The 27,785-nt window shown below is 32.7% G+C and overlaps 1 protein-coding gene across 1 annotated transcript; it reads right to left on the reverse strand.

Moving 5' to 3' along the window:
• Positions 1 to 1,245: 1,245 nt before the first annotated feature.
• LOC134257539 (nose resistant to fluoxetine protein 6-like) lies at positions 1,246 to 26,208 on the reverse strand. The gene is made up of 17 exons (XM_062740139.1): positions 26,151 to 26,208; positions 23,914 to 24,113; positions 23,619 to 23,778; positions 23,178 to 23,350; positions 22,737 to 22,821; positions 21,947 to 22,055; positions 21,438 to 21,649; positions 21,171 to 21,341; positions 20,718 to 20,811; positions 15,275 to 15,367; positions 11,560 to 11,725; positions 11,116 to 11,195; positions 10,617 to 10,754; positions 6,334 to 6,451; positions 4,041 to 4,227; positions 1,944 to 2,086; positions 1,246 to 1,290 (listed from the first exon to the last, which is right to left on the reverse strand). The coding sequence occupies exons 2-17, from the start codon at positions 24,094 to 24,096 to the stop codon at positions 1,246 to 1,248; spliced, it is 2,157 nt and encodes a 718-aa protein (XP_062596123.1). The 5' UTR covers positions 24,097 to 24,113; positions 26,151 to 26,208.
• Positions 26,209 to 27,785: the final 1,577 nt, after the last annotated feature.

The raw sequence follows: 27,785 nt of genomic DNA on the forward strand, positions 1-27,785 counted from the left end.
AGTATAATTATAACTTTTACTTTGTGTTGTGTTTACAAAATTTCAAAACTAAATCTTCGTACATGTATATTGCAATATTTCAGACTCTAAATCAGTAATAGCTAATTACATGCATATTTAAAAATTTCAGTGTACAAAGCAGAAACAATGGTCATGTTTTGTTGCTAAATCAGTTAATCAGTTAAAACTTCATCACAGGTTAAAATAAAAAATAAACAAATAAAGATAATAAACATGATACATGTACATGTAATATACCTAACATACCATTTTTATCAGACCTGCAAAGTTGGTCATGCAGACATGACCAACCAAGAAGATATTAATTTTTCCATATGTTTGTTGTGTAAATCTTTTGTACAATTCATGTAATCACCCCAGTAAATAAAAAAAAAAACCTGGATTGATATATTTATAATATAAAGGGTGTTAAGAAAGTTCGTTCCACAATTTTCTTTTATTTTCGAAAAGAATTTCTATGGCAAGAAATTTACACTTTGTGATACTTCATGTTTACAAAGTCCATTCTTGCTACTAATAAGGTTTTAGTGGTCTTCTGTTAAATCAATAATGAGAGGGCAGGTATTAAAAAAGATGATATCTGTTCAGAAAAATTAGGGATGATGCATATTTGTGACATTCATTAAGCACACATGTCAAAATATCCTTTCAAATACTATGCAAATATTATCAAATCTGTTAAAAAATTTCAAAATGGCAAACCTATTCTTTTGAAAAGTGATCTATCGTTCTTTTACCCACATTCATCAGCTTTTCTGATGCAAGATAAGCTATGGAGAAACAAAAGTAAATTATCCTTTATTTTCACTCAAAATGACCAGCATTTCTTTCATTCGGATGCTTTAAAGATTTTATATATATTTTCATATGGAAGAAAAATCCTATAATTTCCTGCTAAAAATGATTTGCTATAAATGTAAAGCACATTCTTGTGATTTTGTCAGACTTGAAAATCCATCGTTTTAGTTGAGCACTACTTTGAAATGTTTGAAAATATTTCATCATGGAAATAATTTTTTCTTAAACACCCCTTACAAAGTCACATTTTATAAATATGTAAAAATGATTTTAAGAAATATAAATTTTAAATACTAAAAATGAAAAATATATATATATAAAATTACACATCATGATAACAATTAATCTTAGTTTTTTTAGTAGAAGTCTTTCTATTCAAAAATCATTGGAGCCTCAAACAAGCCATGGAAACAATTTGAATTTTAATTAAGCTATGTATGTTGCCATCCAAAATCCCAAAAAGAGGAAGACCTACAACAAGCAAAATTACGTTTATAATGTTAAAGAACCTGACATCCCACTGCAGCCAATATTTCTAAAAATTGAACTGAAAGTTAATAAGAAACAGCCTATGGGTCTTGATCTCAAGTTTTTTTTGTGTGTACTTTTTTTTCATATGTTTATATTTAATGCTATATATATAATCAATAGTCTGAAGTTGGTGAATTTAAACCTTCAGTTAAAATATCAGATGTAAAAGTTGAAAATCTAGCTTACATGTATGTGACTTGTGTCCCCCTACCTGACCCCCAACCTTCCCCTTTTAGTATAGTCAAATGGCATTTAATTTTGATACAATAGTGTATTTTTATCATAAAATCATGTCTGTGCTACATCTATTATATTCCAACTTAATTTTAAAGTTATAGTAGAACTTACATTGATATCTTATATCTCAGAATCAAAGATCAGTACATATCCTGTCTACAGACAGGTAGTATATTGAGAATATAACTTTTTAGCCATGGGTCCAAATTAATCTTTTAACCCCAGGTAGCATGTTGTTCTTATAATCTTTAGATGAAGCCTGATCTTGATTAAAGATATTTTCCCAAAAGATACCCTATATCCAAAATAGAACAGATGAGGAAATAGTTTGAATTCAAAGTAAAAATTGTACTCACAATGTTGATGTCAGTGTAGTATATAGGGTGTCTTTGACTGTAAGTGTAGACAAACATGATGACAGGGTGAACCAGGTAGGCACAGTAGGTCAGGCGACTGAGGGGGGACCACAGACGGGCCGACAGGAACGTGTTGATAAAACCTACAAATGTCAAATGTTACAATGTGTCCATTAAACATGCACCAGACATTGTCAATCTTGACACACTTTTGACACAAAAATACTAAGTATACTAATTAATGATTGGCCAGAAAAGTTTACAAAAATGCACAACAAAGGGAAAACAGAGAGATAATCACTTAGAGGGGCACTCAAGGCCTTAATGTTTTGCGAATGTTCGGGAAGCTTTCCTGTGTGGACTGTAAAGTAAAGTTGAGAACTTTGGCAGTAGTGAATTTGAACTGTATATTCTGTTGGCTAGGTGTTTTTTGTTATACTTTTTGAAAAGGAAAAGTTAAATTCATTATTTTGTAAAGTATTATGTATACTAGATAATATCATTGTCATATGCAGGAATTCCATATGAATACGTTTTTTACCGACTATGAAAAACCCAGACTGAGAAAGAATGTAATTAGAGGTGGTCCGTGCAACACTTAACAGTTCATATTTCTAAAATGATTTTGAGTTTTAGAATGCTAATATATTAGTTCAAATTTCTAAATTTCAAAAACTCAAAATGATTTTGGTACATGTATATTAAAATTTAATATTTTCGTTTAAAAATCTTGTAGTATGGGGGTATATACTGTATGTCGCTTGAAAGAATGTGTGCTTTTGGGAAAAAATGATAATATGACAGGGACAAGGCTAAGGTTTTAATATTTTTTCATGACTGAAAATCATATTTATTTTTCATTTGTTTCCAAGTATGTCAATATGTATTTTTTAAATTGAATAAGCAGAAATTGAATGAATTGACATACAATTCATGTTTAAAGAAGGATACATATTTTCCACTCTCCTCGCCTCGAGGTGATACATGTTCAATGTCCATTCCGTCGACAACATCGCATGTTGTGTAATACCCAGTGATTTATCGGCGTTAAGTGAATTCAGAATCAGATAATGAGACCTTCACAAAATTTTGGATGACGTTTACTCAGGTTTTACAAAACAGAAAGGAATTTTTCTAAAGTATAATATGTTGAACCAAAAATTGTTCTAAATGGATAAAATAACTTAGTTTTAAATCAATATCAATTTAAAAATTTGATATTTTGTTATTTGAAGAAAATATATAGGAACAAAAGTCAATGTATAGTAATGCAGAGGAAATTTGGGTTAAATTTTTAACTTTTTATTTTTGTAAAAATCTTTTATTTCTAGCAATATTAATCACAATGTAAAGGTTAAATATATTTTAAGACATCATTTTGCAAATATTATATGTGTTAAACCTCATAAATTATTTCAAATACATGTAATTAAATGATTTGAAATAAAGAAATTCAAAATATGAGAAAAAACCATTCCAGACAACATATCTCAATAATTTGATCATTGACCCCATATTATGCTAATACCGATTAAAAATGGGGGAAAATATGAATATGACAGAAGAAATTCGGACTATAATAATTATCAAGTTTATGGCCCAAACTCATATTGTTTCTTTATATGAAGCAACACTGTACCATTGTTATAATACTTCATTATTTAAAGAGTTTTGTTGCTCGTAATATTTTGTGAGTGAAGACAAAATTGGTCCTAGTTTTAAAAATTGAGGTATTTCACAAGAAAAAACTCAGGGGCCACTAGGCTGAAAAGTAGGTCATTGACCTACCGGTAGTTATTTGAAATGAAATTTAACACAAAAATTATAGGTGTATGATGTGCAATATGTCATTTTTTCGTTCTTATCAGTGGAATATTTAGTCATCTGAGAAAAGGTATACCTTAGATAGTGCCATTGTGACCTCCTATTTTACTTTTTATCTGACACTTATTTCAGGTTTCCAAGAGCAGAGCATGGATTTATATGGGAGGCGGGTGTATCTTTTAGTGAGCTCAGTGCTAACAGTTCATATAGTCTTTTAGCTTAGATGTACAAAATATCATTTCTTTGTATATTGTATTCTTTTATATTTTTTACCTCCATATCCTATACTGCATGCAAAAATAATCCATGCTAAACCCAAGCTCCATGTTGTTTTGGACAAAGAGTTGTAAAGGGCAGTAACTGCTGTGGAGGATTTATGGCCTCTGTACTGTTCAGTGGTCCCAAACATCACTGAAGACACACAAACAAGGGCAATAACCCATCCCAACACCACAATCACCTGGTTAAATATATAAATCTCATATAACTTTGGTTGAAATTATTTGTCTTTTGGATCAAACATTCACATTTTGCTTTAAAAAAAAAGCCCAGGTGGAATGAAATGAATTTCAAACTAGAATTTCAATCAAATGTATTCCCGGCCGTCCGCGTCGAATTGTACCCGTCCAATACGAGGGCGCTGTTCGAAAATTATTGAGACATTTACATGAAGTTTATGATTTGTTGTTTTTCATTCCCTTCTTTATATGTAATTTCCATGAGGCGCCGTTTTAATATTTTTGAGGTATTTTCTGATATCAAAAAAGAGAAATACCTGATATCAATAATTCGTATTCTTGATATCAAGACAATAATTCTTGATATCAAAAATTCAATTTTTTAATATCAGATAATCACTTTTTGTTATCGAAAATTCTAATTATTGATATCAAAAATGATTTTATGATATCAGGAATTCGAGTTTTTTGATATAAAAAATCTTGTTTATTTTCTGATATAAGAACAATTATGAGGCGCCGTTTTAATATTTTTAAGGTATTTTCTGATATCAAAAATCATTTTGTGATATCAGAAATTCGATTTTTTGATATCAAAAATCAATTTCTGATATCAGAAAATATATTTTTTGATATCAGAAAATAAACAAGATTTTTTTTTATATCAATAATTCGATTTTCTGATATCAGAAAATCATTTTTTTATATCAAAATTTTAATTTCTGATATCAAGAAATCATTTTCTGATATCAAAAAATCTTCGGGATTTTATGATATCAAAAAATGTAATTTCTGATATCAAAAATTCGAAATCTTGATATAAAAAAATATATGTCATTTTCTGATATAAAAAAATTCGAATTTCTGATATCAAGAAATCATTTTCTAATATCAAAAAATCGATTTTCTGATATTAGAAAATGATCCTTTTTTTGTCAATAAAATATGTTCAATTCAATTCAATTCATTTTCTGATATTAGAAAATGATTTTTTGATATCAAAAAAAATATTTGTATTTTCTGATCTCACAAAATCGATTTTTTAAATCAGAAAATAAGAACCAAGTAAAATTACGGTCTACTTCATGAATGCTCCCCACCTGTGATTAACATTCAGATTCCCGACACACAAATTTGTTGCGAACTTTGTTCGGTTTTTTACTTATGAAGATAAGTTTAGGACATGTTTGGATATGTTAGGATGCCGTCGTTCTTTTGCTGTATTGTCTATACTTTTAATCATATATTTTGTAAACATAACTTTAGCACAAATTAACTTTATGGATTACTCAAACTTCACCCTGAAGAATGAATTTCACACAATAAGTACTTGATAGTTAGGCTGCTGTGATACATGTAACATCACTTTACACAAATAGGCAATTGGAGAAGCTAATGACTGCTGTTGATACGGCTTACAGGGACATTCTCAGTTTTAGCCAGACCTACAACACACCTAGATTATTTACTCGGCTTTATCCAAAAATGTAATATATTTGAATTCCATACAAATAAATATGACCAAAAATATCGAGAACACTTATTAAATTCTTTCATTAAATAATATTGAATTTCTTAAAAATCTGAAATCAACAAATTTTAGTAGAAAACAAATCTGTCAATAAACTTCGTGATTTTCTACAATTCAAGGGAGTATTCATTATTTATGTGAAGATTCTTCGACATTTCATTTTATTTTCTGATATCAAAAAATATATTTTGTGATATCAAGATCTCAATTTGAATTTCTGATATGAGAAAGTCGACTTTTGATATTAGAAAAGGATTTTTTGATGTAAAGAATTAGAATTTTTGATATCAAGATCAGAATTTTTGATATCAAAAATACTTTTTTGACATCATAAAATCCCCCCCCCAAAAAAAAGTTATATCAGAAAATGTTTTTTGATAAAAAAAAAAAAAATTCAAATCTAGATATAAAAGAATGATTTTCTGATATCAGAAATTCGAATTTTTGATATAAAAAAAATCTTATTTTAAAACGGCGCCTCGTAAATTTCAATTATCAGCATCCAAAAAAAATAGCATAATAATGAACTGATTTTTTTGTAATTCTGCAGATGTTCATCATTGACATTGATACTTACTTTTGGCAGCTTGACTCGTCTCTCTGATTTCCACATGAAGTATCCTGTTAGTATGCCAATTAGGTATGGGGCTATTTTGGCATAGGGCGTCTGGTACGTTTTATCAAAGAAGTCAGAGCTGTAAAGAAAGGAACTTGTAGGCAGCATGAGATACAAGGATTTACAAACTACATGTAAAATACATAGCATGGGATACAAGGATTTATTCACTACATGTAATACAGTAAAACTCGATTATAACGAAGTCACGGGGACCTATGAATTCACTTCGCTATATCCGTAATTCGTTATATCCATATAAGGAATACGTTAAATTTATATAGCTGGGGATCCAAAATAACTTCGCTATAACCGTAAATTCGCTATATCCGTGTTCGTACTAAACGAGTTTTGCTGTATACATAACCTGAGATAAATAAAGGATTTACTCACTACATGTAATATGCATAACGTAGGATACAAGAATTTACTCACTACATGTAATATATGTAACATGAGATACAAGGATTTACTCACTACACATTTACATGTTATATACATAATATGGCCGGAATACAAGGATCTTCTCACTACATGTAATATACATAACATGCAATACAAGGAAATTAATCACTACATGTAATATACATGACCATAACATATGATACAAGAATCTACTCACTAAATGTTATATATATAACATATGAGATACTAAGATTTACTCACTATTTGCAATATGCAACATGAGATACAAGGATTTACTTACTACATGTAATATACATAACTTGTGAAACAAGGAATTACTCAATTCATGTAATATACATAACATGAGATACATGGAAATACTCACTACATGTAAAATACATAGTATGAGATACAAGTAATTACTCTATTAAAGTAAAATATGAGATACAAGGAATAACTCACTATATGTAAAAAAAAAAGAGAGATACAAAGAATTACTTACTACATATGTTATATATGCATGTTTTGGAATAACTTGAGTGATGCATCATGCAGTATTTTTTTTCCCTCAAAAAAGTATCATTGATCAAGCTTATATTTTGATTTTCATCTATTTCTAAGGAGGCTTGGGGTCAACAAATTAACCATCAGATATAACTTCATTTTATATATGAAGTCTTAAGCATTCAACTATCGTTGGCCAAAGTAAAAATTTCATACATTTCAAATTTAAAATTTGATCATATTTGTATAACTTGATATGGAGCTCTTCTTTTGAAGGAGAAATATAGTCTAAAAATGATCACAACCCCCAACCCACTAAATTAACAACTTACGCCAACACAGATGTTGTGTGACTGGTTTGTCCACAGTATTCTACCTGTAGTAGCGTGAATAAAGTTTATTACTGTTTACACGCTTTAGTTATGGATTCTCCAATACCGTGGCGTGGTGGCAGCGACTTCGTCCCTATGTCTCCGGGAGTAATCATCGAAAACCCTCGTGTAAGTAGTTTTACGCGCACCCGACAACGTGTTTACCTTGACAAGCATGGCCAGTACATACAGAACACCCAAACAAAAGTGTCTTTCTAAAACTGAAACTGTAAATCCATTCGAAAATTGGAAACAAAATTTAATCTATTCTTTATCCCTTGATTCAATTTTTTCTGTATTTTTATCTCATGACGCAAAATGGACCAAGAAGTCAAAAGTCTAACCCTAGTCGTGACTATACAGACGATGATGATCAGGTTCTGGAGGGCAAGCACCTAACAGCACATCAAAAGTCAGCCACGCTAGATGCCTGGTCAGATTGCAAACTACTGTCTTGTGATTTCACGTAATGTAATATTGAAAAACTCAACTTCCTTAGAACAATTATGGCAGCGAATAAGGTTGCACTTCGGCTTTCAGTCATCCGGCGCCCACTTCCTAGATCGTAATAACATTACTCTGCGTCCTGATGAACGTCCTCAGTGTCTGTACCAGAGACTGACAGTCTTCATTGATGACAACCAGTCGAAGATAGAAGGTGGCATCACACGCCATGGCACAAACATTGAAGAGGACGAGGAACCGTCACCAACAGTTGTAAACCTTACTGTTCTGCGCTGGCTTCGTTTGATCAACACACACTGCCACAACTTGTGAAGCAGCGGAATGGCACAGAGCTTGGAGTGCGTACATTAGCATCTATAAAACCTTAAATATCTCAGGCTCTCCCATCACTTCTCGAGGAGATTCGCAACAATGAAGATGCCAGATCATTCCTCACATTCACTCTACCTCATAAGGATATCTGTACTTCTTAAAGTCAGAAACCACCCATGAAGGCTCAAAACCGTTCAATTCGACATCACTATATTCAGATGTCTTTTTTCAACATTATCATGTACGTCTCACAATTTATTCTGGAGTTACAAGGAACACGATAAGAACATCAACTGTGACTTAAATGGAAAGGTCAGTCCCACCAACCAGGCAGCTCATGAGACAGATGGTTCCTCACCTTTGAAGGTTGTGGGTGAAACAAAATTGCACTCATCCAGAGATTTCCACTTATTTTACTTTGAGGGACTAGTAATCGAGAATTTTGACGATATTATTGCGGGTATTCCTTTTATGGTAGCTAATGACATTGCTCTTTCACCATCTAAATGTCAGGTTTTGATAGGAAACTACACTGTATACACTTATAGAAAACCACAGATGAAAAAAACAGTAAGATACCAATAAGAACCCAATTACACTGCGTGCAGTCCAAGAAATACGTTTACACAATCTGAAAATTGATCCCACAGCAAGAGTGGTTTCTCCCCTTTTATTGTCACTTGTCATCGCATCTGTCAACAGTGCTATTCGTCAGGATGGGTTATCTGTACAAAAATTGATTACTCAAAAAGACCATTTCACCAACCGTCAGTTGACCATATCGGATCGAGATTGTATATTGCAGAAACATTTATCTCGCATTGCCAATCATCAAAGCAGTGAAATGGCTTAGGTACCTCATCAGAGTTAACCCCCCCCCCCCCCCAGTCCCACCGTTGGGGAAGTCGAAAGCCTGGAATCATTATCTTGTTGTGTCAACTGATGGAGAGTGGTGTCAAATAAGAAAGTTTGTGGGTAATCAGTTAAGACAGTCGTCATACAAGATGAAAAAGTCAGAGTGTTATCGCCTTTCCATCCCATCTCTTTACCAGTCATATGCCTGTGATTCTGATTCTAAAGAGGATATCTTAAACCATCGCAGGGGAAAAAAATGAGGACACCTCTTCTATTCCTTACATGAATCCTCCAACTCCGTTAGAAATTATGTCTCCTCTGCCTGATATTACCACACTCTATTAAAACACTTCAAACCATGAAATATCGGAGAGTACGACTGATCCATCAGAAAGCCCAACATGTTCTGCGTCAACAGGCAAATCTCCCCGTATTATATGTCTACCAAGTCGATTCAAGGATTTCGAAATGTAGCCGGTGTACTACCTCAGTGTTTTGTTTCAGTCAGTAATAGTACATGTATAACTATTACCTTATTTGTGTTCGGGACAGAATAATCCCCAAGTAGTCAAAATGATGACTACATTGCATTATGTGTTTTATGACTTTCTAGGATTTATCATAGTCAATTTAGCTGTAACATGAATTACTTTGTCTAGCCTTACTTCATCTGGAGGTCAGAGGACTTGTTCATCCTTTTTTATTGTGTTATGTTTCTTAAATATCATTCCTTTTTTACTATTTAATCACGCCTTATTTTTTAGAGAAAAGGAGAAGTTGCGCCAACACAGATGTTGTGTGACTGTTTTATGATCGGACTCGGGATGCGAATGTACTGTATACAGGGTTATTTTCGCCCCGTTTTATTTTCGCCCTTTTGCACTTGAGAACAATTTTGCCCCGTTTTAAATTCGCCCAGTCATAGTTCTGTTTAAGAAATTATGCAATGTAATTTGAATTCACCCCGTTTTAAATTCGCCCAATCATGAAGAGGGCGAAAGGGGCGAAAATAAAACGGGGGCGAAATTTTCCCTGTATACAGTATATTATTCATGTCGCCATATTGTACAGCATTGCACCTGAAGTAGCATGAATAAAGTTTAATATTACTATTTACACGCGTTAGTTAAAAAATTGAATATACCTTATTATATTTATTAAATTAGTTATTTTGTAAAGAGTGGGAGGAAAAGCAAGAATATGAGCCTATAACCATAATAAATTTATATCTTGACAGTATATGTGGAAAAAAAAAGTGAGTGGTTATAAATATCCTGTTTGACAAACAGCTTACAGTTATCTATACATGTATATATGTAAACCAATATATACCTTTCTACAGGGTATGTTGTGAGTTTTAAATCATGTCCTACATTTAAGCCCATATCCAGCTGTACTGACATTATTCCCCTGTAAACCAACTGCATCACCATAAGAGCCAGTATTATTATGTATCCTATCAAAGGTTTCCTGAACAGAACAAAAAAAAATAACTATGAAAATAAAGTTTAAGGAGGCAAGGGGTCATAGACAAATTAAACCATCAGATATCACTTAATTTTCTATATATGATATTTTAAGTTATCAACTATCATTTGGCAAAAAAAAATTGTCAGGACAGTTTTTAGCTTTTTAATTTGATCATTTTTATGTCTTTGAGAAGCTCTTCCTCTAAAGGAGATCCATATACTGAAATACAATACAGAAATACAATACAGTGGTTCAGAGAAGTTTTTTACTTTTTGAACCGTTCGATATTTTACGGACAGCCTTATCGTAACCATCTAAGGTTTATGAGGTAAATAACTTTAATAATCAACATAACACATACCTGTACAGGGGGTATATTATTAATGGTGAAAGTACAAAAAACTGCATGTCAACTGCAAGGTACCAGCCCCAGCCAATGCACTGAAAATTTAAGATAGCAAACTTGGGATCTTTTTTTAAAGCAATTATTGAAAAATCTACATTCTTATGTAGTAGAAAAAGAATATAAAAAATAAATATTAATTATATTTATTAATTATATTAATTTATTGAATAATGGAATAGATTTCCATTATTTTTCACAAACATTAGAGCAGATTGACAGCATGAAGAGAAAAAACTGTACTGAATTTCAAATATGAGCCAAAATATCATAGACATGGCATATTACCACAATACTTTCTACTTGTGGTATAAACATGTGAGCCTTTAATTATCCAGCAACAGCTCACAAAGTGCGTCCCAGTTAGGAGAGTTCTAATCAGGTGTCTCAATTCAAGTTTACCTCTTCACCGATGGGAAAGAAGTTCTGGATATACAGAAGATTCCTCCACCAGTACTCCTTACAGTTCTGGTAGTCAGGGGACGTCAGGGGCCAGAGAGGTCCCGAGCCCCAGTACTGGAAGTAGGCCGTGTACACCAGGATAAACAGCATGAAGGTAGGGGTCAACCTACGTGACAGGATTTTTTTTCTTAATGCAATTTTTTTCAGGAAATCAATGTAAAATAATGTTAATTTTGATAACGTCAGTTTTAAATGAGGAATACACCTTTAATTAATATAAAATAATTAACACATTACATTTACCGTAAAATTACGTGTATTGGCCGCAAAGGTGTAAAAGACGCACCCCCAAAGTTGGGGGTGAAAATCCTGGAAAAAACCGCAGGATGTGACTTTACTTTTGCTAGTACAGTAACTTTAAAATACAATCTTTAAAAAATTACGCAGCTCAAACGAAAGTAGCACGTCAGTTATTTTTTTCCTTACTGTATTTAAAGTATGCACGTGTGAACATTTTAATAATTAACCAACCAGAGCTAATAATGCCTGATTATTTTCTTTTTAATTAATTCCTAGCGATTTATGAAGTTACATGTATGCTTACCGGTATAATGCATGTATACCGAGCGTGTGTCAGTATGTAAACAAACCTGAGTCATACCTAAGCGATATTAGTGTCGAAAATTTAATTGTTTTTTTTATACCCCTCGTTGAAAAATGGGAGGGTATAAAGTAATCGGTATTTCCGTCTGTATGTCCGTCCGTCCGTCTGTTACGCTTTGGGGTACCCATCTCTTATCCGCAACTCCTCTTATACCACTGAGTGAAATTTAATGAAACTTTCACAGAATCTTTATGACATATTGCTATTGTTCACCTCCTATTTTACTTTTTGACACATATTTTGGGTTTCCCGGCCACAACAAAACATGGACTTTTTCATTATAATTATATGTGAGGCAGGGGGTATCATTTAGTGAGCTCATTGCTCACAGTACCTCTAGTTTTTTTGTAATTAAACAGTTATTGGTATACATTGATAATTTTCTTGAATGTAATTGCACTGTTTGCAGGTGTTGAGGTGATAATTGTTATATAAACAATGGCCATGTCCTACAATTGACAACATAGACTGAAGTTAAATACAACAATGACGCAACAATAGAATTCCTTACGATTGCACCCATACATTATATATCTTAGATTTAAAAAAAATAAAAGTAAGTTATAGGATTAAGAAAAATTCAGAATATAAAACAAAGATTATAGTTATTGACTCATTAATAGGCATTAGTTAAATATATCTATGTCTTAAGTGAAATGCAGTTCTTTGATTTTATCAACGACAGTAGTTCAAAATGGCGGAATACGCGATGGAAATTAAACATAAACAAAGATGGTTTTTCATCATAATTTTATTAATGAAAAGATTATCTTTCAATAGTTGTGGTAGATGTATATTTCTACAATAGGTTGGGGCTTACGCGTATAACTCATACGCATCCTCGGTGAAACAGTACGCGGAAGTTGCGGATGTGTTTATACCCCGAAAAGTGCAGTTATTTGGATCTCGAACAAACGACAGCCACTGCAAACATCATACAACCTGCATGGACATTAGCTGGAAGTGGTGGAGAGAGGGAAGTATCTTGGTGTTACCATCTCCCTAGACTTACAATGGAATAACCATATTCAAACTAAAATAGGCAAAGCTACAAGAACCCTGGTTTTCCTGAGACGAAACCTTGGCCAGTGCACACCATCAGTAAAGGCAGCAGCATACTGTACCATGATCAAACCATCGATCGAATATGCATCACCAGCAGGGATGGGGTAATTGAATAAAGTAATTGTAATTGGTTGTAATTAATTACATTTTTTCAAAGTAATTAGAAGTAATTTGTATTTGAATGAGAATTCAATTACAAGTAATTGAATGTATTTAAATACATTTCAAAAAAGGTCATGCATTTTCAATTACTTTTCAATTACATTTCAATTACTTTTTTTTCAAAATGAAAGTTAATATACTGAAACACAGTTTTTACACTGTTGGGTTTATACTACCTATTCCTACTTTCTGAAAATCTCAGTTCTACCTATTCCCACTTGTAAGTAACAATAAATTGTTTAGATTAGTTAATTTGTTTTTACAGTAATTAAATAAACTATATCCCCTTTTAGATTTACATGTTTTCTATACATTCTAAGATAGAAAATGATGAATATATTTGTGAAAAAATATTAATTGATTTTATTAAAAAATATAAGTTCGAGAAAGGAACAAACTTGTCATACACCATACTGGTGTAGCATGGGCTTGCGTTTGTACAATAATTAAATGTCTCATAGTGTTTAATTAAATTTGTTTATACAGTGTGTCACACTGCCCAAGTCATTAAGTAAAGGTCTAAAGAGTCTGTACAGGTCTGAACCCCTCTCATACCCAAGAACAAAAACACTTAATAAAAGTTCACTATAGGAAAAATCTTATTTTTTACAAAAAAATTTTTTTTTAAATAAAACTGAATTTAAGTAATTGAGACGTATTTAATTACATTTGTCAAAGTAATTGAAAGTAATTAATTACATTTGAAAAAATCAATGTAATTGTAATTGCAAGTAATTGACAAAATTATCAATGTATTTGAAAGTAATTCTTTATATTTCAAAGTAATTGACCCCAAGCCTGATATTCACCAGTGTCAGATCCTAACCAGACCAACTTAACAAAGGATCTAGAACAGGTACAGCGTAGAGCGGCCAGGTTCGTCTTTAACCAGTACACGGATACCTCCCCTGAGTAACATTACTACTGGAACGACTAGAGTAGGACTCGCTCCAACATAGGAGAACAATGCATCGACTAATACTATGCTACAAAATAAGGAATCACCTGGAGGACATCAACTCAGGCAAGTATTACCCACCTGGGGACAGAAGAACTAGAGGTAGCCATAGATACAGACAGCCCTAGCTACCAAGGAGGTCTACAAGAATTCTTTCTTCATACGGTCGGTGAGAGACTGGAACCGCCTACCAGAGACAGTTACAGCTAGCAGCCCGTACTATCGAGGAGTTTAGGACTGGACTAAACAGCGTCCCCTGGACCCAGCTGAAACCCTGGTAGACGAGACAAGCTACATTGTAAATAGTTTTTTTTTTCTGTTTGTAAAGAGGAATCCTCCTGTTTTTAACCGAGCTGGAGTTATCAACACTCTGAATAGAGTCCAACTCCCTACCAGAAGAAGAGATGAACTCTCTGAATTTAGAGTAACTTTTATGACATTGGTTACAAAGAGTAGTCAATTAAAATGGATCAGGAAATGGTCCTCGGCACTGAGAAAGTGATCTGGAAAAAAGGGGGTTGTATTTAGTTCGTATTTTTCGAGTGCAACCCTACTTTTGAACGATTTTCTGACGAAAAAAGTGCGTCCAATACTCGTGACTTTACGGAAGGTGGTGCGTTTATTCGTTAGCACCTGGCAAGCAGCTTCTTACTAGATCAGGTACATTGCTTAATGTCTGGAACACATAATTAACATTTAGATATGTACTTCATCAAATTTACTCAAGCTTCCTGAATAGTATATTTCTGTCAAGTACTGTACTGTACACAAATGTTTTGCAGTATTATATCATTTTGAAATGCAAGTAGATGAATATTAAAGAGTTGAAAAAGAAAAGTCATTGTAAAATATGAATAAAACCTCACCTACAGAACCTATGGAAGTAAAATAGTAACCAGTTCAGCTTTCCGTCTCTTTTCTGTAACTCTTTGAGGGTCAAATAACTCACCAACAAACCGCTGAAAATAGAATTCTTTTCATCAACTGAATGGAAACATTGATCAAACATATATCATATATAAAAATTAAATGCTGTAAACCAAATTATACTCGCGTGCGAGAAATTTTCCCGAGAGTCTCTTCATCGCGAATATTTGGTTACGAACTGATCCCTAAAGTTTGTCTATAAGCAATCGATCTCAAAAAAGGCTTGATGGCAAAAACAAATTATCATCGCAAACTAGTTTACCCCCGGTTAATAGCGAAATAAAGTTCTTGCGACTAAAAGTTTGTTTACAGTAAGTCTTTCTTTGATATGCATGTATAGTGTATAATGTGTATAAAACTGCAAGTCTGGCCGGTTTTTTATAAAAAAAAAATAACTGTAATGGCAAATAATTGGTAGTCCAGCATAGTTTTTTAAACCTAATTCGAGTATGCTAAATCCGAAAAATATGCTGGCCCTCATGAAAATGCGTTGAAAAGGTCAAAATGGGGGGCATCAAATTTTTCTCACTTTCTCTTTATATAATGTCGTTCAGAAAGGAGAATTAATGTGTGAAAATCTCACTCAGTGTAATGTAACTTTACAAATGATAATGAAATGCTAAAATTATTACTTTAATTCAGAGAAATTAATCGTTTAAACACTCAATAAACAATTCAATATTCTGCTTTGTTTAGGATTACCTCCATAGAAAGCATTAAGTGATGAACAATATTTTGTGGCGAAAGGTTTTTCAGAAGAAAATTATCATTTTTAGTCTTTCGAAATAGTTTAAGTATACGTTAATTTTGGATTCCTGTGTTTACACGCAGCCTGCCCACAGACTTGCAATGGATTGTTTTTTTACTGGTCCTAGATTATCTATTAATTAACTGTCATGAATCTTATCATTATATTTGATAAATATAGCAAATACATTGTGAAAAGGAAGGGGGAAAATGCCCTTATTTAAGTTTAAAATTATCACCATTTCAGTAATTTCTTAAAATTAACATCACAAACCCCCAGTTTTAATTTTCTTTTCTGAATATATATATGATATTTTTAACCATTCTTCTTAAACTCAGTAAAATGTCATTACTTTCAAATGATTTTTTTGCTTGTAAAATTTTAAATGCAAGGAAAAATGAAAATGATTGAGTGCAAAAAGGCCAAAATAATTGAACATGCGGAGTAATTTAATTTAAAATTCCTTCGTTGTTACAAATTTGAATGTGTCTGTTTAATATGAAATAAGACAGTATTTGTTCCTATCATTAGTTGAACAAAAATATTGCAGGAAAAACTTTAAAATTTGATACTAGTATTTGTGTAATTTTTAATTTTGTATTAACACTGCAAAAAGGTTAAATCAAAAGCTCTATAGCACCAAAAGAAGCGCATTTACCCCCATTATTTGTTATCATTTTTGATAAAGCTGTGTGTATAAAATTCTAAAAATATACTTGATAAACAATTCTCATTACTGTTGATGGCAGGACCCCACCTCCTCAATGATGGTGCTTCTGTTACTTACAATTTAAATATTCGAAAAGAAACTTTTGCAATGTACCATTTTATAAGTTTGCAGCAAACAACCAAGCTTAAGAACATCAATCTTATCTCATTAATCAGCTGTTAATTATTAATAAAAGACTACAACGACATATGGTGTATCTTAATAATACCATACTGTCTGACATTGTGCTCGCCTTGCATGCATAAAAAAGAATGAGATGCATAATTCCTAAGTAGACACTGTATATTTGTTATGCAACTAGACATTTTTATCAGTTAATTTTCATTCTCTTCAATCTTTGATTGATATGTTTTACAATGAGTGATTTGCATTTAATATATTTTTTCTGAAGCTTTGGAAAAGACTGATTTATCGCCGAATTAAATGAAAATGAATAGTTACAGGCTTTAGAAAGGTTCTATTCGCATTCTACAGGTGTTTAAGTGACTATTATCTCTAGAAAGAATGAGCAATGACACCTCAATATACCTTATGCTAGTATGATAACAGCTAGAGGTGCAAGAGGATACTTAAAAACCTAAGTAAATCAGACAAACAGTGAGTACTAGAGCACTGCTTGAAGAACCAAAGACTGCTTCGTCACTCAGCAAATAATGACTTAACCAATATCACCACATTTCACTCTATCTTCAACCATCCAATCACCTTTCTCCCTCCCTCACACATACAGCGAACAGTAACTATGTTTTCCATAATAATTGATGAGAGGAGACAGAGTAATATGATATTTTTTTCCAAGGTATAGCAAAGTTAATAGACTGAGGGATTTCTTTCGGTGTCCTTTCCTTCTGAGTTTTGCCGATTAAATTGATTAGTCAATTTATGAACAAACAAACAAAAAATGCTAGAAAAGTTTCATTTTTTCCCTGAAATAGTGAAAACAAACCCGACTTAAGAATTTCCAAATGTTTTCCTCATATTTGACCGTGTTACAAAGTCTTTGAACCCATCTCCACCTAGAATCACTGATGAATCGCTGTCATTATCAACTCGCACTTCCACTTCAACATTCCTCGGCACACGATCAAATATACCTGACGAAGTTCTTGTCCGATTTCATCGATCCCTTTGTACTAGCTTTTGAAATCTCTATAATTATGTTTCAGTGCGTCCTCAGAATTTTGGTTATTTCAGTACTCAAGTAACAAACGGAACAAACATTTATGCTCAAATGTTAAAAGCGTATTTTGACTTCCAAAACCTTATGCAAAACTGGAAAAAAAACTCTGATTTCAAAGACATGTAGCTTTTTCTTTTGTTACCGTATAGATTTGTTGTCTTTTTTGGTAGAAAGACCATTCTATTAGCATCAAAATTCTCAAACTTTATCATCTGGAATCACATTGTGTGCATATATATTTTGGTGAGAAAAGTTGTATGCTTGTGCCATTTAAGAGCACCTGCAGATTCCTCGTAATTCCTATCATGTACAAGCTTTCGTACCAATAGGCCTAAGCCATTCCTAACTTCTAGTCAGCACTTAATAAAAAGAAAAAAAAAATTCGATTTCATAAAATTTCTGCGGTCAATAATTTAATTATTTCATAATTTCAGAAAGAGGGATTTTATGCATATTTTCACCAAGAAATTTGTTTGGAATTCAAATTACAATTTACAATATCTAATAAAACATACGTTGCCCATAGACTTGAATATAAAATTCAAGTTGCAATTTACTGGACAATTATTAAAATTTTGTAAATTCCTTTGGTGAAGCATTTTTATTTGATAACATCTTCAAAATGCTACCATGACATCGGATCATTCATTCATTAGGTACAAAATATGGTCGTTATACATTGAATACCTTAAAGTTATGTTGCTTTAGACCTTTTACATGAACACAAACATTTATTTTTTTTTTCTACACTGGACTAAAAATCAAGAATTTCCAACAACTGATATGATTTAGAAACCCGCGGACTACAATTTCCTTATGCTCGGGTAATACTGATTGTCATATTGTCCACTAAACAGCAATTGTTGTATGATATTAACTTTTTATATGAAGAAGCATGGTGAGGCAGTTATTAGGTAAAATGTCTTCGAAATTGTCGTCAAAATTTTATTTTTATATTAGAAGTAATTAAACAAAGATCCGAGTCATAAAAATCCTAAGTCATTAACAACAATATCCTCAAACTTAAAACAATTATTTGAACATTATTCTATTAATTGAATATTTGAACATTATTCTATTAATTGAAAAATGCTAATTGTTATTTATTTTCTGCAAAACGACTCAGAATTAAGCAGTCTGTGTATTTTACTGGACCAAATCATAATAGTTTCAGGGATGGGGTCGATTACTTTCAAAAGTAATCGATTAAATTACAATTACTTTGGATTTTAAAAGTAATCGATTACAAGCTGATTACAAGCATTTTTTAAAGTAATCAATTACATCTGATTACTTTTCCTTCATGTAATCATTATTACTTATGATTACTTTAGATTACATTAAGTTTTATTAATTTTTTTGGTTTAATTTTCAAGGACAACGGCATGTTTTTATTCATCTTTCTTTAAATATCATTAACATTTTTAAGGTAGAATTCAGACAAAGTTTGGTTGTATATGTCTTTATTTAGATACATGAGATTTATCTTATATCACCTGATTTCTATCTTTAATACAAGTAAATATCTTGTTACTGTTGAGAGAAATAGAAAAAAGAATTTATTATAGTTTTTTTAATAAATCAAACTGGACATAATTGTAGGTAGGGATAAAGGGATTCGATAGGGAACTGTTACACAAGTAATTGACCTTCTCAACGAGTGATAGACTTTTCAATTAAACTGCCAATTATTAGATGTTTTTACAGGAATTAACACATTGACTGGACAAACATGGATAGTTCAATAATTACTGTTACCCAAGCTGACCCAACTTTAGTATATCTGTGTCTTATGACTAATTAATTCACATTATCTTTTCATGTACACTGTAAATCAAACAAAGTGAATTTTAGAATATGTCTCAATAAAGGAACATTTGCTATTAAAAAAAAACAAGTTTTTTCAAAGATTTACAGGGAAAACAAATTGTTGCATTACACACATGTTCATTAAATTTGAAACAAAATAAATCAAACTTTAAAATGATCCTGTAGTAATTTTCTATCAGTATTTATACATATATCTTGTCAAAAATAGCGAATTGCTAAGCTGCTAAAGTATTTTGAAATGAATACCGAATATAGCAAGGAACTGATAGAATTTACTCATTGCCAGGACAATGGACCTGATTATAAGCATTTCTGGAGATATTAGAAGAAGATTATTAAATATAGCTTATAATTCTTTAACTTTTTTTCAATAAACAATTTTATACACTGAAAAATATCGACTGAAAATCATCAAAAATCATGATTTTATGAACTTTGTTTTCAAAATTGTAATCATAAAGTAATCAAAAAGTAATCATGATTACAGGACTTTTTTCACAGTGATCGATTAAATTACGATTACTTGTAATCAGAAAAATGGGTGATTACTGATTACTCATGATTACTTGGCAAACTGTAATCGATTACAGCTGATTACGATTACTGATTACGATTACCCCATCCCTGAATAGTTTGCTGTTAAAACTTATTTTTAGTCTTCTTTTTTAAAGTCAGGACCAGACTAAGGTGGAGTATGACATTTATCAGTTGAACTTCTGACCTACATGTATCTTTACACAATAATGGGGAAGTTGTGCCCTTTAAAAGGCTAGCATATACACAACCCCAATTATACATACATGCAGTATTTGAGTTATTTCATCAAAATTATTTTTTTTCTATTGACAGATATAAAAAGATATTTGGAAAAATACTTGATTGCTTTCAAAATACCTGAGCAGAAAGAATGAATCCACATAGTAGAGTCCATTGATGACAATCTGTGAGGTCCATCTTTGTACCAAGTTCAGAAATACAGCTGGATTTTCTGTAGGAAAAATATTACAGAGGGAAATTAAACAAAGGTTTAAAACATCTAAAATTCTCCAGGCTCTCACGCTCTCACATCTGTTGAGTGCTAGAGTACACTCTACATAAAATCTAGCCTTTACAAGTTTTCATTGAATTAACTCTCAAAAAATCAATCTGTGCCCTCAATTTCATCAAACAAGCCATATGTCACTTCAACAAATAGTTCACTATGAAGCTGACATGATGTACTCTATACAAATTACCAGTACCTTTTCTTTAATACATCAACCAAAAATTACAGGCAATGCCTGGCTTTTAATGCAAGAATGTGAAATTGCAACACAAGCAAACAGGTAATCTTAGGTACAGACGTACTTGCAATGCCCAGTTCGAAGCAATGGGAGTGACCCAAAATGATCAAGCCCAAACTCAGGACCCTCACCCCATTGAGAGCGGGCAATGCGGTAGGAGGGAGCGCATCAGTGTTGAGAACTTTACTGCCATTGGTGCTGACTGAGAAAGTCAGTAAAAACTTCCTTAATTTACCTAAAAAAATAAACATACAGTATATGTATCATGCATAATAACAGCTGAGTCATAAATTTCCACACTCTGCACAGGTATATCAAATGGAGTACTTACTGTTGTGTAAGACCTTGTTTCTGAATGCATTGACAGATACTCGAGTTCGGTCCGACAGCAGATGCGTGGTGTCCGAATTAACGGACTGTGCATCACTATCCTGTCTATCAACCCTCACATCTCCGATTTTCGAGGAGTCGAAATTTTGATTTATAAACATGTCGTAAAGAGTGCCCAGTAATAACAGAAAGCCAATGATAGAACAGATCACACTGAAAAATATAATATACAAGCTCAAGAGCCGGCAAAACAGTTAAACTGGTGTTTTTTGATAGTATTTAAACTGTAAATTTATTTCTAAAATAGTTTATTTAAACGAATAAAATACAAAGTAATTCTTTTTTTTTTGAAAAAATTTTTTACTACATGTTCACGAAGTTCTAGCTTTAACCAAATAATCTCATTTAAGAATTCAAAGTTTATTTTTCCTAAACTGGTCTATTAATTTACATAAAAGAATAATTTACCGAAATATGCAAGAAATACAATATTTTATAAAGTACTATTACCTTGCAGTAATAAACTCTGGAGTGCTCCTGTACTTTGTCTCTTGATGATACACATATTTCAGAGAAAGCTTGATTGTTTTATTTGTATATTGATACAGCTCAAAAAATGCTGAAAAGCAAAAAATGTACTGAAAATCAAATTTCCTTCATCTGAAGCAATGATCTACAAGTTTTGCAATGATGGAAAATGAAAGAAGATTTGTCTATTCTAACATTATCTAGAAAATAGTGGCATCTAATCTTGAGAGAAACATGGTTAGTGCATGTACTTGTTCCAATGTCAAGTACTTGATACAAATGAAGAACCATTTTATGAAAATTAATTTACAGTATATTGAATATGCAGTATTGAGGTGGTGTTCTTTTTGTTTTATAGCAATGTTTCATATAAATACAGTATGCGTGTATAAATTGATGTATTAAAGATTCTACACAGTTGCTGGCCGGCATTGAATGGTCAGCACAATCTAGAATTAGTACTTCACATGTCCCTGTCACATATTTATTAAGGATTTCTCAGCGATATTCTGTTCATATTAAATCTATGCATGCTTGCAGTAACAACATTGTTTTTGATGACTAAAAAATACTTCCAGTTTTAATAAGACATACATGTAATAATGGTTTTTCCTTACAAATAATTTTTTCTCAAGACTTGTATGAATATCATAACAATGGATATATTATAATTATTAAACTATTAGAAATCTAACAAACATCTTTTTGAAATCAAAATAGATACATCTAAAAATTTAGTTTTACCAGTCTTAATTAAATTTGAAGTTCAGACCTAATTCCAGCACTTCTTTAACATCAGTCGCAGTACATGCATCAGGCAGGCAGACTCCCATCCTTAGATCAGTGGAGTTATATCCCTGTAAAAAAGAAATAGCATTTATGGTCATTTAATTTTGTATTTTACAAATCTCTAGCATTACCATAGCATTCATGTCTACAATCAGCTAGATGTCACTCCCATAAAGGAATGCATAACCAATTAAATCTGAAATTGAGATGTGACATGTCTAGGCATTGATTAAAGCTTTTTAAATGCACAAATATTTAAAAATAAATTATATGTTTGGAATTTACCATACAAATCCTAACAAAATTATCTTATAGTCTGAAGAGTAACATGAAAAAAATGAAGCTGTCATAACATTACCACCCTGGGAACACTAAGGCATATGTCTTATGTTTTGCAATTTCAAAAAACCATGCAAACTCTTACGAAAGGATTCCACAATTCTGCAACAAAGTATTTCCCTCGAACCAGGAAAGTCTCGTTATAAGTGATTCTGTCTGTGAATGCCTGACTGATTGCATTACACTCATCATACTGACCGAGCCACATGAAATCACCCTCAAATATACCACTGGGAACTTTTCCTATGGAATCAAGCACTGAAATACAAAATCTGTGACTTGAGCACATCAGTCAGGAAGTGAGTATGAAATTTTAAATCCAAATATACATTTAATTTTGGAATGAAGGGCAGCCATTTATCTTTCTAGTCTAAAAAAGTTCCTGCAAAATTTGCAGTACCCATTTATTTGATGATGTTTGTTGTTTTCCACTGAAGTATTCTTCAAGAAAATGAAATCTATCCAAAGACCAAGATATCTTTTTTATACTTATCATATATATGGCAGAAGAAAAGCATGTGTTTACGTTTTAGAGACCAGAGACTTCTCTCCTTCAATCCATCAAGTAATAGCTGAAATCCATCTCTGCAACCCGCCGACATTTTGATTCGAGACCCAAGATCAGTCATAAATTCCTTCTTTAGGAGCAGAGCCTGGTTATACATTGAGTCCAGTGATAACATTTTCTGCAAAATTAAAAACCTCCCAGTTTTTTTTTAAATTTCATAAAAGACAAAGCATCTGTATAGAAAGCAACAAAGTTTTAGATTTAACATTCAATCCAATGAAACAAATGGTTCTGGATCATTAATATTCCTAACCTGTAAGATAGTTGTGCCATTGAATCTGTGGATAAAATCGGGTTCAGACTCCCCCTGAGTTAGCTTGGTGTGACCCTGTCTTATCAGCTCATGGTACTGAGGAACGTTCCTGTGGTTCTGTAGGGCACCCAAACACACTGAGAGGAGAACAGAGCTCAGCAATACAGTTTTCTGGAGAGCCATTCAGATGGATTAAGCATCTGTCAAAAGATAAATATGCTGGGTTTCATTCTAAATACATTTTTTTTATCTAAACACAACGAGGATGAAACAATTGAAAGGATTACAGAGCAAGATTTATATTTCCCCTGGCATCCTTGGCACACTCACTGTCTGAAACATCTTCTACAAAGGTAATAAGACCTTAGGATTTCTTCGCCGAAACTTAAACATCATCTTCGCTAGCCAAGGGTTTCCGATACGCTACTCTCCTCATAAACCCTTGGCCTACGGTATTCATAGAAATCGGGATTTTTTTCAGAGTTCTGATTGGATTTCAGTACACCTAGGTCGACCAATTAGCAATTGTTTTTTTGTAAATGACGATATTTGCGTTCGGGATACATCTTCACTCTTTAATCTCGGAAATGAAAAACGCAAGAAAACAACGATCCGTAAGATAACATTCAATTCTATGAATAGCCATGGTGTCATCCAATATCTTCTAAATATGTGATTAAGAATCTATATTGAAGCTTCAGATTTGTTCTATAAATAATGAATAAACATAACTCAATTATTGCTGCTTAATTATTCTTGAAAAAACTTTGATTTAATTTTTTTTAACACGTGTCTTTATTTCTGGCGATGACGCAATCTGTGCGTACCTGATAGATGACGGAAAACAATCCCGTCTTTTGACTTCACCGTATGCCAAGAGTTTATGAGGAGAGGAGCGTAACAGAAACCCTTGGCTAGCGAAGATGCTTAAACATCAGCTCAACATCCATAAAGGAGAGTGAATGAAAAAAAAAGTCAGACCCACAGGTACTTGAGGACAGGACCCCCCCCCCCCCCCCCCCAATATAGATCCCCGGCCCTGTCAGACTTTTTTTCACATAAATTATATATGGATGACATATTTGTGATATAATCTTTCCCATCAATTCAGAAAAATTGCTTAAACTAACATTTTATAAAAATACCTACCCCACTCTCTCTGTATAAAGTTGATTTTAATATATAGAATGTAGGGTAGATTTTATAGAACGTTTGTTTTAGGTAATTCTTCGATTTGTTGGTATAGATCTTATCACAAATATGTCAATGAAAGATTATTTATGAGAAAAAAAAGTCGAAAAAGACCAGGACTCTATATCGAGGGGGGAGGGGGGTCCTGTACTCAAGCACCTGTGGTCAGACCTCAGTTGGCGTATGCGGCACCTGTCTGGGACCCCCTACACCCCAAAAGACATCCACAACATGGAAATGGTCCAGCGACGTGCTGCATGTTACGAAAGCAACAGGCATGGTAACGTCAAAACAGATCAATTGTGATCAGCATGATTCAACATCTACAATAACAGACACTTGAAGAGCGTTGGTGAATCCTCAGACTTATCCTATTTCATAAAATTCTTCATTACGAAGTTGCCGTTAACAAATGTGAAGGACTTATTCCATCATTACGTCAATCACGACATACCTATCATAAAGCTTACCAAATACCATCCTGTAAAGGTGACTATCGAAAATTCTCATATACCCTCGTGCCATCAAAGGGTGAAACAACCTACCACTAGGGATAGTCTCGGCAAATACACTTGAGATCCTTAGGTCTCATGATACCACCTAAAATTGTAATCATTATTTTAACCTTAAAACCTTTTTTTATTTTGGTAACTCCATGCGCACCACATATGCCATAATAATCAGCCAGTTGATTGTGGGCATTACATGGCAGAAGCAGAAGTAAATTCATATTTTATTCTGGTCGTACAGGCATACGGAAAAATAACGTCGCACTAGGCCTAGTCTGGCGATATATAACGTCGTGATTCAAAATGTCTCCAGTGGTATGAAGATTGCAAAGATTTAAATTTTTTGCAAGAAATTGAGCGAGAACACCTATTATTTTTTTTTATAGATCGAATCTAAATTTCCTTCACTTTCATTGTGTTGAGTAATATAAAATTCATCTGCTTTATCTTAATTTTATAAGCATGGTTTTGAAATGCGTATGCCGGTTTGAACGGCGCCAATTACTACATGTATATATTTCATTGAATTAGCTTCACCTGTTCTCATCAGTATTAGAGAAACTGAAATATAATTACAATATAATCATGCATGTAGCAAATCTGAAAAAAAAATCAGAAAGATAAATTCGAAACGAGAGGATTTACCTAAGATATTTTCAGAGTATGTTTTCAGGCAGACATCCATGCGTCTGTGGAGTTTCTTTCAGAAAACGTTGACGATGTCTACAATATGAACACGTTAGACTTGTCCTTGGTGCACTAAACATGCTATATACAGATCCGGATGTACATTTTAGAAGAACATCGATTGTCTCGTATCTATTACACAACGACACCTTAGGTTGGCGAAGATTACAACAAAGGAAGGCGGATGCAAGGCTTATACAGTGTACTTATGTATAAGATCATACATGGTCTGGAAGCCATCTCCTCAGTTCAGTTCATTTCCCCCGGTAGCACTACTCGTACATCTCATTCCCTCACCTTTCGACAGATAAAACTACAAAAAATATTTATAAATACTTTTTTTCACTCTTACAACAGTTCAGTGGAACAGATTTCTGGGCAGTATTGTCTCACTTCCAGACGTTGAACATTTCAAAATGGAAGTAAGCAAACTGAATGACCCCAGACCTAAATTATTAGTGGCCGATCTATTTGTGGTTGTGTTAGAAAGAGCACATGGGGAAATCAGATGTTATTTTTATCATTACCCGGTAGTTCAGTAAAACAATTCTGAATTGATAACATGTATAAAATCATGAGTATAATATTGAAATACATGCTCTAACTTAAGCTTTAATCGTTATTATTATGTTTCAATTACATTTTCATTTTGCATCAGATAATTGATGATTTATGGTTAAATAAAAAGAGTTTACAATAGGTACTCCCAATCCTGGGAGTGTGTAAGATTCGAAAGGAAATCGTCATGATTTTCCGGATAAGAACGACGTAATAAAGGTGCATCGTGAAAAAAAAAATTGAAAACTTGAATTTTTTTGAATATGCTACAACTGCGAATGACACAATGATAATTATTTTCTCCATTTGCACCGCACTATGCAGCATAGCCTACTCTAGAAACCATTGGCATTATCAAGTGACAAAGATCCAGGTTATCAGAACGTGGTTCATTTTCATTTTGATGGCAATTTCTCATCATTAATCATTGACTTTATAACATTCAATCCAATTGATGGGGAAAGGCAATAAAATTTTCATAATATTTTTTTTAAATATTTGTTTATTTTGCTTTGAAGACAGCCTGAAATTAAAATGATCAAGTGCTGGTGCTATTTCAGCTTTGAATATCTTGACAAGTGCTTTTCTTGCTTGAATGCTTTTATAAAATTGTGAAAGTAGTTTTTGAAATGCTAGATTTTGTTTGCGGCCGATTTGATGCTTTGTATATTAGTGTTTTTACATATCTTTAAACTGTAAATACTGTTTCCTGAACTATTATCTTTACTAATATTCCCTTTTTATCGCATTGAAATTTAATTTTTTCTACTTTTTTTATATCTTTTAACCAGCTGCGCACTCTTCTTAGAATACTCGAATTTGAGGGCGGGTAGTATCGAGAGATAGACATCGCCTCGATAATCGGGACAGTCGTTGACCCTTACAACAGTACAAGCTTATCTTTAAAAAATGATGGGCTAGCACGGT

This window comes from Saccostrea cucullata, unplaced genomic scaffold, assembly GCF_032062105.1.
Source record: "Saccostrea cucullata isolate Sc308-1 unplaced genomic scaffold, CSIRO_AGI_Scuc_v1 ctg5680, whole genome shotgun sequence".
Taxonomy (NCBI): Eukaryota; Metazoa; Mollusca; class Bivalvia; order Ostreida; family Ostreidae; genus Saccostrea; species Saccostrea cuccullata.